We start from the raw sequence: 13,763 nt of genomic DNA, 5'->3' as shown, positions 1-13,763 counted from the left end.
TGTCACTTACCTGCGGAAGACATGGCACCAGGATCCATTATGGGAAGCAGGCAAACCGGCGGAGGCATTGTGATGCTTTTGGTAATGTTCTTCTGGAGTTAATGAGGATGTTACACTGACACGTATCACTACGTACAAGAGTGCAGCGCATCATGACAGCAGTATTCCCCAAAGGCAGTTGAGTTTTTCAGGAGGATCATGATTCCTGTCACACTGCAAGAATCCTTGAGGAATTTTCAAGAGCATGTCAAAGAGTTTAAGGAGTTGACTTGGCGTCATTTCCCAAGCTCTCAGTCCAGTCGAGTATCTGTGGGATGTGCTGGACAAAGTCAGATCACCTCCTCTTACAGGACCTAAAGGAATGTTTCTGAATGTTTCAAACATCTTGAGGAATGCATGCCATGAAGAATTGAGACTGTTTTGAAAGCAAACAGCGGACCAACCCAGTATGAGTGCAGTGTCCCTAATAAAGTGATCAGTGAGTATAAATGATTTCAGATTTTCTCATTATGATATAATATCATAACAATATATCATCACATCCTCCCTCATAATTATTACCAGTGACTCAGGATGTAGCAGAAGTTACTGTCAGTGTTGAGTTGATCATGTCTCTTAGCAAAACAAAATGGGCATTTTTTCAGAAGGCATACGCCCTTTTTGATAAAACCAACATTTGAACTGATTACTTTGGCAAGCCAACTAATGTAACAGTCTAATTATTGTGTGATTATAGAATTACAATTTTAAATTTACACAGGATATGCTACGCTGATTATTTCACAATTATGACAAATGAATTTCCCCCAAATCTTGTGGTCTAGCTACATATACACTTGAATATAATGTAAGGAGTATCATTTATAGTTTGGCCAAGTTGTTTTACTCGATCCAAAAAGTCAATCCAGTAGCAAACAAATCTCGCAACCCAAATGCCTAAAATGTTAATCCAGTCTATCAAACAAACCTGGCAACCCAAATGTCTAAAATGTCAATCCAGTCTACCAAACAAACCTGGCAACCCAAATGTATAAAATCTCAAACCAGTCTATCAAACAAACCTGGCAACCCAAATGTCTAAAATGTCAATCCAGTCAATCAAACAAACCTGGCAACCCAAATGTATAAAATCTCAAACCAGTCTATCAAACAAACCTGGCAACCCAAATGTCTAAAATGTCAATCCAGTCTACCAAACAAACCTGGCAACCCAAATGTATAAAATCTCAAACTAGTCTATCAAACAAACCTGGCAACCCAAATGTCTAAAATGTCAAACCAGTCTAGCACCAAAAAGTAAAACAAACATGGCAACCCAAAAAGTCAACTCAGTCTAGCAACAACGATGTTAAAGAAATCTGGCAACCCAAAATTACCTAAAAGTCAATCTATTAATCATAAAGTCAAACAAACCTGGCAACCCAAAACCCAAGAAGTCTATCCAGTCTAGCAACCAAAATATCAAACAAACCTCGGAACCTAAAAAATTCAATCAAATCTAGCAACCAAAAGCCAAACAATCCTGGCAACTGAAATGCCTAAAATGTCAATCTAGTCTATCAACCAAAAAGTCAAACAAACCTGGCAACCCAAAAATTCAATCCAATCTGGCTACCAAAAAGTCCAATTCATGTGAACGGGTGTAATTTGGTCTGACTTTTTGGGGGGAGGGATATTAGGTTACAAGCCCTAAATTCTGCACAGCTCTACTCCAACCCAGGAAGGACATTTCAACAATGTCACTTTAGTTAAATGCATTATTCATTCATTCATTTTTAACAGTACAGTCTGCTCAAGGTCGAGGTTGATTCGGAGCCTGTTCTGGGAGCACTGAACACATGGGAACACACCCTGAATGGGGGACACCGTTATTTACTTTATTATCCTTTTTCCCTCCCTCTGAAATGCCTTTGTAGAATAAACTAAAAATAGTAAGACTAAACGCAAGTTGTCTGATCACGATACAATATTCTTTAGTCTGAACTTTCCTGTGTACGCTTTCTGATTTGCATGAACATTACAGACTAAAAGCCATGAATAAAGCTGCCTATCAGCTTGTACAAGCATGGCTATACATCTCATTAAATCCCTAAAATTATGAAAACAGCACATGGTGTGTCATTATGAGGGAAGCAATAGCTGCTGTGTAGAAGGGTCATTTTTTATTTTTTATTTTTTTAGGGTAAACACTGAGTGCTCTGATTAAAAAGCAGAGGTCACCCCTTGTGTCTCATATGCGTTTGAAGCCATAACGGCAGAGGAATTTCAATTTCCCAAGCTCATTTAAGTGTCAGGAAGCCCGGATGTTCCGTACTGCGATCAGCTGAAGCAGAACCGGGGCGGTTCACCCTGGAGCCACATCTTAAGCAGTAGCTCAGCCAAAAATGAAAAGTACACAGCGTCCCTCTTGCTCAAAAATCTAGCCAGCGTGTTTTAAAACACAACTTCTTAATAACTGTTATTGTTGCACTAAGACAAGTGTTAAGTGCTAAAAGAAAAGTGTAAAGCTACGACTTTAGCACTACGCAAACCGTCACACTTGCCTCACACAGTCTGTAGCTTCTGTATATTATTATCTGTATGTTAATAGCCAGAGTCTTCATCTCTACCAGAGTCCTCCTCTGTGAAGTTATAGCAACTATTTACTGAGGAAGAAACTATTACGGCTTCAACATGGCAGCTTCTGAGTATTTTTGTTAATCAAAGGAAATCTGTATGTTCAAAAATAAACAGATTGCAAAATAAAGTTTCTGGTGTTAAATAAATACGCAGTAGTCATTATTTAATTATATATGTTCATAATATTTTTTGATTATTTAGGAAAATTATGTAGGAAGGCTAAAAAAAAGAATTACTAATGTAAGCCATTGTCTCAGTACCAACATAGCTGAAAAAAATTAAACTGCCTTCCAGTCTATAATGTTTGGTTGTGGGATTGGGCTTGTGTCAGTCATTTTGTAGACACGCCCTTATTGGCAATTTACATCCTCAAATCATTGTAAGAAGAAACTGTTTTGTAGCATGCTTTAAAGTGATGTTGTGACAGACTTATACAGTACCTCAGGTTAGCATGTTAGCTCTAGTTGAACCATCAGCAGTTTTAGGGGTGGAGCTTTTTGTATATGAGTGGGTTCAGTGAGTGAGGGAAAAAAATCATTCAAATTTTATTCCACTTTAAATATTTACCCATTAGAGACCTATTTATTTGCTAATTTTTAACACACCTTTAATCTATTTGGTTGTTTAACTGAAATGTTCATTAAACTAACATGGTGCTTTTTTCGTTAATCATAAATGTATGACGGTGTTATTTATTTATGATGGGGCGGTGCATATTACAGACTGATGCGCTTATATGTCACACTTTGATCAGCCAGTTTAAATGTTATTTCATATTGAATCAGTATTTTGTCTCTTTTTCTCTTTGCTTCAACCGATTAACAGCTTCACTGAGCTTCAGAAGCTCTTTGATGAGTAATGGCGAGACGGTGACGGTTTTCAGGTCATCACCATATCTGCTTTTCAAAGACGATGACGTTGAATGCCATGTAAATACCACTCGCTTATAGAAACTGTTCACAGAAGAGATTTGGGACACAGCCCATGGAAATGTATAGTGCTAATATTGTTACCAATGCAGGTATGTAAATATATAGAGATTTATATTTCTGATAGATGCATTAGTCAGACTGTTACTTCGACATATTCAAGTCTTCTAATGTTTTATCGCAAACAGTACATTGATCATGCTAATTCAAGGGGGATTAAGATTAGGACTGTAACAAAACTTCAGTTCAGGAAACAGTTTGGAGTTTAACTACAGCAGCATTATCAGGACAAACACTAGACAACAACAGTGTTTGAGACAATCAAATCAAATCAAATCAAATGAACATTAGAAGTACAGATATTATATGTTGCATGTTTCAGTGGTTGTAAGTGCGTGTGTGTGTGTGCATGTGTGTGTGCGTGTGTGCGTGCGTGTGTGTGTGTTTGGCACTTCTCCCATTCCTCCTGTTAGGTGTTCCCACTTTGGCTCACGTTCCTTTTTAATTCAGACCAGACGGCCCTCTTATATGTGTGTGTGTGCCTGTGTGTGTGTGCCTGTGTGTGCCTGCGTGGGTGTGTGTGTATGAGAGCAATTCCTTTCCCACGCTGCAGCACCTGTATTCACCCACCATGACACCCGAATCTATCCCCCACCGCCCAAAAGGCCCCTCCTGAAATGAGGCGCCCCATGGAATTCTGGGAGTGAACTGCAGCATCACTGTGAAAAAAGCATTACTAGATTTCAAAGATGATTTGTGCCACTTGGTTAAAAGCCTGGATCATTACCCCTACTACTACTACTAATACTGTTTGACTACTACTTCTATTATTGCTACCATCACTACTATTAATACTCTAACCACTACTAATATCGCTAACAGTGTTACTCCTACTACACCCATCACTGCTTTTATACACCGAATGCTACTACTGTGTATCACTTCAGTTCACTGCTGTTGTTAAGAAGATTTCTAGTGGTGTTACTTCTGTCAGTACTGCTACCACCACCCACCACCACCACCATTATCGCTTGTACTATTACTACTATTACAATCATAATCACTACTGTTACACTACTGTTACTATTAATAACAGTAATTATAATAAGAATAACTCCTCTACTAATACTGCTAATATTACAGTTATACTCTGTTACCACTAACATACCACCATTGCTATTGCTTATATCATCACTGTTACTACTACTAATAACACTATACTACACGCTTTACTATACTATAGTAATGCTGTAATTATTATTTTATTATATTTTTATAAGAATATTATTACTATTATCATTACTAGTCCTTATGCTTGTAACACCACCACTTCTATTGCTAATATTATTATGACTAGATCTACTATTACTCTTGTTACTACTTTATTGTTACTACTACTTGCTGCTTCTATGAACAAAACTGCTATTCGCTATTACTTAAACTGTCATAACTACTATAAATAGTTCTACTTCCACCTGACATTTGTGGTAACCTGTCCAGTAGATTTGTCTGTTTGTCTGTCTGTCTGTCTGTCTATCTGCTGAGCCCCTGAGCAAGGCCCTTAAACCCCAGTTACCCAGCTGTGTAAAATGAGATAAAAGTCATTAAGTGCCATAAATGTAAACGTAATTATCTGTATGTATGTATGTATGTCTGTCTGTCTGTGTGTCTGTATGTATGTATGTATGTATGTATGTCTGTATGTATGTATGTCTGTCTGTATGTCTGTATGTATGTATGTATGTATGTATGTATGTATGTATGTCTGTCTGTGTGTCTGTATGTATGTATGTATGTCTGTATGTATGTATGTCTGTGTGTCTGTATGTATGTGTGTATGTATGTATGTATGTCTGTGTGTCTGTATGCATGTATGTATGTATGTATGTATGTATGTATGTATGTATGTATGTCTGTCTGTATGCCTGTATGTATGTATGTATGTATGTATGTATGTATGTCTGTGTGTCTGTATGTATGTGTGTCTGTGTGTCTGTCTGTATGTAAGTATGTGTATGTATGTATGTATGTATGTGTATGTATGTATGCCTGTATGTATGTATGTATGTATGTATGTATGTATGTCTGTGTGTCTGTATGTATGTCTGTATGTCTGTCTGTGTGTCTGTCTGTGTGTCTGTATGTATGTATGTATGTATGTCTGTATGTATGTATGTCTGTGTGTCTGTATGTATGTATGTATGTATGTATGTATGTATGTATGTCTGTCTGTATGCCTGTATGTATGTATGTATGTATGTATGTCTGTGTGTCTGTATGTATGTCTGTATGTCTGTCTGTATGTATGTATGTATGTATGTATGTATGTATGTATGTATGTGTATGTATGTATGTATGTCTGTCTGTGTGTCTGTCTGTATGTATGTATGTATGTATGTATGTATGTATGTCTGTCTGTGTGTCTGTCTGTATGTATGTATGTATGTATGTATGTCTGTATGTATGTATGTCTGTGTGTCTGTATGTATGTATGTCTGTATGTATGTCTGTGTGTCTGTATGCATGTATGTATGTATGTATGTATGTATGTATGTATGTATGTCTGTATGTATGTATGTATGTATGTCTGTCTGTGTGTCTGTCTGTCTGTATGTATGTATGTATGTATGTATGTATGTATGTATGTATGTATGTCTGTGTGTCTGTATGTATGTCTGTATGTATGTGTGTCTGTGTGTCTGTCTGTATGTATGTATGTGTATGTATGTCTGTCTGTGTGTCTGTCTGTCTGTCTGTATGTATGTATGTATGTATGTATGTATGTATGTATGTATGTATGTCTGTGTGTCTGTATGTATGTCTGTATGTATGTGTGTCTGTGTGTCTGTCTGTATGTATGTATGTATGTCTGTGTGTCTGTATGTATGTCTGTATGTATGTGTGTCTGTGTGTCTGTCTGTATGTATGTATGTATGTATGTATGTGTATGTATGTATGTATGTGTGTCTGTCTGTCTGTCTGTGTGTCTGTATGTATGTATGTATGTATGTATGTATGTACCTAATGTATCTATCTACAATTGCCCAGCTGTGTAAAATGAGATAAAATGTAAGTTGCTCTGGATAAGGGCATTGCCAAATGCCATAAATGTAACTATACCTATCTATCCATCTCTCTCTCTCTCTCTCTCTCTCTCGTCCCCCCCCCCCCCCCCCCAATTGCCTAGCTGTGTAAAATAAGATAAACTGTAAGTTGCTGTCTGTCTGTCTGTTTAGTTTTAGTGTTAACGCTGCCCACTACTGCTGCTGGTATTGCTACTAATCACTGATTCCTCAGCAGTTGCTCCTGTTATCGTCACCGCTATCAGAACTCTTCATATTTGTAGAGAAATCATCGAGCTGAGTTTGCAGCTGCCTTCTTCTAGTATAAAGTTTACAATTCTCGCTATGTGACAGACGTTTCGGAGAAAGTGCGCACAGTGCCTGTTTTCCTGTGTACTGTTTGTTCTCAGCGGCTGTTATGTTTCTCGGCCCATCAGATCGTGACCAGTTACTGCACGCTCTGCCTTTTCTTTTCAGGATGTTCATAATTATTTTGGAATAGTTTTCTGCATTTCATTACTGCATGTGTGTAATTCCTGTTTTATTATTATTCCTTGGTGGTTTCTGCACATGCCCTGAGCTTAACTTTGCCCAGATGGCTTCCATCAGAATTAAATCTGAGCTCACACTGAAGCGGAAGTTCAGTAACTGATGAACCTACACAGCTGGAATATTTATGAAATTAAACAGCGTGGAGGATTCAGGTACAGAGGGGTCTCCTGGTTCGAGCACACTAAAAGATGTTCTTATTCTGTCAGTTATCAAACATTAAATAGATACTGAAGGAACGCTTTGGCCAAAAATGGCCTTACCTCAGATGCAGTCGAACAGCTAGGACATATTTGGTTTTCAGAGTTTTTCCAGCAGTCCTTCTCTAACTACTACTCTCTTCTCAACGTCACTTCTTCTCTGTATTTTAATTGGCGGTTGAAGGAAATGCATTCTGATTGACTCACATAATCTACTAGACTTCAGATTTTTAAAAAGCTGGTAAAAAAATACGCTTTGAAATTCAGCCGTTGATTTAAATTCCCAATAAACAAGCCGGGGCTGACAGTTGCAAGGGCAAATGGACAAACACATTTTTGTTATTGTTTGTTATTGAAGGACCAGTTTATTCTATTATTGATATAAAATTATTATTATTGCAACTAGTATATGAACTGATTTGATTTTTGGAATTGATCCAAACAGCGTCAAGGTCACCGCAAGGTCAAAAATATGCCTATTCCTTCTAGTCTGAAGTATATTTTAAGCGTATTTAAGGGAATGCATATTAAAAAATAAAGGACTAGATGCTAGATCGTTATTTTTCCGCTTGTTTTTTTACTTTAGCAATCAATTTGGGTATCATAAACTTTTGATTGGAATCAGGGCAACCTTGCAGGAATAGATAAGTAATAACGTAAAGTAAAAAGCTCATCATTCGATTACGTGCTACACGAGTGAGATGTGCAAGATTTGGATTTTCCCTAAACTAGTGCAAGAGTGCTAAGCGTGTGATTTTGCAGTGTGAATGGGTTGCAGTGGGGGTGCTTGGGATCAGGGCGTTGACCCCGGATCAGTCTGTGTCACTCTTCATAAAGGCCGAACACACTCCTAAATCTGGGCTCTGAAGAGCCGTCTGACAGGCTGCGTGGGCGAGCCAGAGTTACGCAGGAGAAAGAGCAGAAATGTGACGGGGCTTTTGTTTTGCCTTCCTGAGGCGCGGTCCACCGGGGGCCATTACCTCGCTTGCCCTACGGCGTTAATTTCACCATTTATAACTAGGATAATATCGTTCGGGTTCGGCCACGGATATAAATCTGTCCTCTTTTCTTGAGTTGTTCTAAGCTTTTGTCCATTGCTCCTTACTTCAGCCTTTTCTCCACAGGAGCTCTGTGTGTGCTGTGAGAAAGTTTGTGTCACTTTGATAATGTGGAGCCTCATTTCTGGGTGAACGTCAACAACCCTCTTTCAATGAACAGCGATAATAAAAGGCAGTAATCATCATAACAATAATACAGCTACGATATTCTGTTTGTTGGTTAGTCTCTTCTCTGTGAAACATCATAGGCTGGGGAAGTAGCAAAGATTACAGCTGCGAACGCCGGCCAAAATATTTTGGCATGAAGTTCTTTCTTCGTTTCTCCTAATTACAATCACGCAGGATTAGCCTCATTCTTACCTCACGTTGAAATCTCAGAAAACTCTCAAGCACTTCTAGGAAGTCAGCAGCTGCAAACTTTTGTTTCTTCTCCGAGCTGCAGCAGATCACAGATTGATAAGAACAATTATGCATATTAATCTGTATAAGACGAAGGTGACGTTTATATACAAACGCCAAATCTCCCTCTAGAGCGTTGCATTTTAGAGGCACGAAAACGGATTTGTTAAGTTGATTGCAAGTTGCGCTTCCCACTGAGAATTATTGTTACTATGGCAACCAGTAGTAGGAACGCCTCCTGGTGCTTAAAAATGCTGTTTAAATTTTAAAAAAAAATGGAATTGTTATATATTGTATAAGAGAAATATAAATAACACGTGGTGTTTTTTTTTTACATTTTTTTTGGAAAAGGGTTATCTATCTATCTCTTATCTATCGTTCTATAATGATGACCTCATAATAAACAGCACAATACCGAGTAGCTTTTAGTTTTTAGTGGAGTTTAGCTGGGAAGAGTCTCTAGTACGGCTTTGCAGACTAGCTATGTGTTGGGTGTCCGTTATGGTGTTGTGTGTGTCGCCATGGAAACGAGCGATGTCCGAGATTGAGGAGATGACAGAGTGGAATCTTTGAGTCATTATTTCAAGTCCGGCGGTTCAACAAGTCTGATTTACACTGTGATAAAACTGTCATGTTTCAATAAGCTAATCCTGTTTTGACTCGAATGCCTTTTTCTCTTACTCCACTTCCCTATTTTTCTCTCCTTGAGGTATCACTCTACGGTCCCCAGGGTGTTCTACGTGCAGCTGACTGTAGGCAGTAATGATTTTTATGGTGAAGGTCGAACACGTCAAGCAGCTCGGCACAACGCAGCCATGAAAGCTTTGCAGGCGCTGAGAAATGAACCCATTCCAGAAAAGCAACTTCAGGTATAAACACTCACACACACACACACACACACACATACACTCATATACACACACACACACACACACACACACACACACATACACTCACACACACACACACACACGCACACACACCCATACACTCACAGACACACACACACATACACTCACACACACGCACGCACACATACACTCACACACACACACACACACACACACACACACACACACACACACACACACATACACTCACACACGCACACACACATACACTCTCACACACACACGCACACATACACTCACACACACGCACACACACATACACTCACAGACACATACACTCACACACATACACTCACAGACACACACACGCACGCACACACATACATACACTCACACGCACACACATACACTCACACACGCACGCACACACACATACACTCACACACACACGCACACACATACACTCACACACACACACACACGCACACACACATACACTCACAGACACACACACACACATACACTCACACACGCACACACACATACACTCACGCACACATACACACACACGCACACACACATACACTCACACACACATACACTCACACACATACACTCACAGACACACACACACACGCACGCACACACATACATACACTCACACGCACACACACATACACTCACACACACGCACGCACACACATACACTCACAGACACACACACATACACTCACACACGCACACACACATACACTCACAGACACACGCAAACACATACACTCACACACGCACACACACATACACTCACACACACACACACACACACACACACACACTCACACACACATACACTCACACGCACACACATACACTCACACGCACACAAACATACACTCACACGCACGCACACACGTTCACACATTCACACACGCACACACATACACTCACACACACGCACGCACACACATACACTCACAGACACATACACATACACTCACACACGCACACACACATACACTCACACACTCACACGCACACACATACACTCACACACGCATACACACATACACTCACACACACACACACATACACGCACACACTCACACACGCACACACACATACACTCACACACACACGCACACACACATACACTCACACACACACGCACGCACACATACACACACGCACATACACACACACACACACACACACACACACATGCACATCTTAAGACATGGTCACATGAACTAAAGACTCTATAGTGAAAAATTTTAAGTGACTCAATACCTATAATGCATTGCAGCATTTAAAGACTGTGTGCATGATGTGGTGCGGTTTGTGTTGTTAATAATGGTGCTTGTTTAGTGATTAGGGTTGTTATATGGAGTCTACAGGGAATTCATTTCGGGACTCCTCCTTAGTCATGATGCTGATTGGTATATATGGTTTATGGTTTGGGAAACGTCCACATGGGACCCGCAAAAGTGAGGACAGATTAGGGATTAAGGAAGAGGGAATAGTACATGATACTACACTGGACACACCTCTAACCTTGCGTTGCCTTCGTTTCCTCTTTCCTTTTCCGACGACGTCCATCACCCTAACTCTCTCTTCACCTTTCTATTCCTGTCACTGAAGGCAGATTACCCACAATCCCATTCTGCTGACCTCATATCCCCTTGTTCTTGTATCTTTATTCCTTCCCTTGGTGTCACACCGGGGGCATAAAAACAACCTCACTTACACTTAATGCGGCTTTTATGCGCGCCCAGTTGTAAGCTTAACATTGCACGACTGTGTATAAATCACTTAACACACTGACGCTATGTGCCAGCGCTGATGTCACCACTCCGTCCCTCCCTCCCCTCATCTGACATCACATGGACAACACGTACTGTTTCTACAGGTTAAAAAAAAAAAAAACAGGTGGTAAGTAAATATGCCATCATCTCTCACACCACTAATGTGCCCAGTCTAATGCCCTTTTCCTTAGTTAAATATACACACCTTACCATAAAACTGCCTCAACTGTATCACACCCCCTCATTACAAAAACCCTGCCCAGTTAGAGACGTTTATGCAGTGGACTGCAAAAAGAACAGAACTCGTGGTAGAACGAGGGAAATTAGTCAGTTTTATTCTAAATTTTGAAAGTTCCTAATTTTTTTATTTTTATTTATTTATTTATTTTTTCAATTCAGAAAATGTACAATTTATGGTTGAATTTTTCTTTAACTCATTTTGAATTCTTTTTATTTTTTAATTTTATTCTGGGGGGGGGCACGGTGGCTTAGTGGTTAGCACATTCGCCTCACACCTCCAGGGTCGGGGTTCGATTCCCGCCTCCGCCTTGTGTGTGTGGAGTTTGCATGTTCTCCCCGTGCCTCGGGGGTTTCCTCCGGGTACTCCGGTTTCCTCCCCCAGTCCAAAGACATGCATGGTAGGTTGATTGGCATCTCTGGAAAATTGTCCCTAGTGTGTGATTGCGTGAGTGAATGAGAGTGTGTGTGTGCCCAGCGATGGGTTGGCACTCCGTCCAGGGTGTATCCTGCCTTAATGCCCGATGACGCCTGAGATAGGCACAGGCTCCCCGTGACCCGAGGTAGTTCGGATAAGCAGTAGAAAATGAGTGAGATGAGTGAGTGAGTTTTATTCTATTCTTTTATTTTAGCTTTACTTAAATGTATTTAATAGTTTACTTTAATAATGTTTGCAGTAATAATATCTGTCTGCTTTATAATTTTTGACTGATTTGCTTTGGTTAAATTTAAATTTTATTGAATTTTTTGTGCTTTTGTGTGTGTGTGTGTGTGTGTGTGTGTTTTGAACAAATGTCCTCATTAGGATATGAAAATCTGACATAGTGACTGTGTGTGGGTGTGTGTGTGTGTGTGTGTGTGTGTGTTTTGAACAAATGTCCTCATCAGGATATGAAAATCTGACATAGTGACTGTGTGTGTGTGTGTGTGTGTGTGTGTGTGTGTGTTTTGAACAAATGTCCTCATCAGGATATGAAAATCTGACATAGTGACTGTGTGTGGGTGTGTGTGTGTGCGTGCGCGTGTGTGTGTGCACTGTGAAGTAAACATTTTGCATATATTTTGTTTTAGTTGTAGTTACTTGTCCACTCTCTGACTCTACATGAGTGTTTTATTCAACCATAAAACAAAGATACACTATGGGTCCGGACACCCGACTAACACACCCATAAGTGGATGTTCCCCAAACTGAACCCACAAAGTTTGACACCCAGTTGCGTAGATTGTCTTTGTTTGCTGTAGCTTTCTAATGTCTTTGTTATTTTGATTATTATAGTTTCTGTCATACTGTTTTTATTTCCTTTGATCGCACTGCAATGTCAACCTGAATTTCCCTTGCAAGGGCAAAATAAATGTACGTCACATTTTATCTTCTCACCTCTCAAGTTCCTTTCGCTGGAACTCGGGTGTCCAACCGCAGATGTCCAACCGTGCTGGACATCATCTAAATGAGCAAAAATCCCCACAGCAACCTCCAATGTCTAGTGCAAAGCTTTCTCAGAAGAGCGAGGCTTATTATGACAGCAAAGGGAGAATAAATCAGGAACAGGATGTTTAACATGAACGTATTAGCGAGATGTTTAAGGGCCCACTAACATTTGGCCAATTAGAATAGATCGACGTGTTCTACTTTTTTTTTCCTAATAAAATAAAACTGAAACATTTCTCACTTCACTTAGACTTTTCTTGTCAGATTTGATTAAACTGAACCTATTAAAGTCAAGCCAAAATTGCAAATACAAAAACCTTTGCCTTGTTTTGTGTGTGTGTGTGTGTGTTTGTGTGTGTGAGCATTTGGCATCGATCTAGTTATTTAAGCCGTAATATTGTGCTTTTCTCGCCTGTTCGGTCTTGCTGTGTTCATAACGAGGTCTTTATCAACTGCTTCTCTTCCTGTATTATGTTACAGAGTGAAGAACACCATAGTCATGTACCGCCTCAGGCACACATACACACACACACATACACACACGTGCATGTAGAGAATGTATTTCCACTGCTGGAATTTTTTCAGGAACTCGTGCTGTGGTTCCAGGGGCCTTTATTTTAGTTCCTGC

General features: G+C 39.8%; 1 protein-coding gene across 2 annotated transcripts in view; it reads left to right on the top strand.

Moving 5' to 3' along the window:
• The window catches only part of stau2 (staufen double-stranded RNA binding protein 2), a 73,120-nt gene that overhangs the window by 9,639 nt on the left and 49,718 nt on the right, over positions 1–13,763 (top strand). For both annotated transcript variants that reach the window (XM_060861445.1, XM_060861446.1), the window contains exon 6: positions 9,526–9,685. In XM_060861445.1, coding sequence (XP_060717428.1) covers positions 9,526–9,685 — 160 coding nt within the window. The remainder of the gene's footprint in view (positions 1–9,525; positions 9,686–13,763) is intronic.

This window comes from Tachysurus vachellii, chromosome 25 (assembly GCF_030014155.1).
Source record: "Tachysurus vachellii isolate PV-2020 chromosome 25, HZAU_Pvac_v1, whole genome shotgun sequence".
Taxonomy (NCBI): domain Eukaryota; kingdom Metazoa; phylum Chordata; class Actinopteri; order Siluriformes; family Bagridae; genus Tachysurus; species Tachysurus vachellii.
The sequence above is the reverse complement of the archived record's forward strand: the minus strand, read 5'-3'. Positions and strand labels throughout refer to the sequence as shown.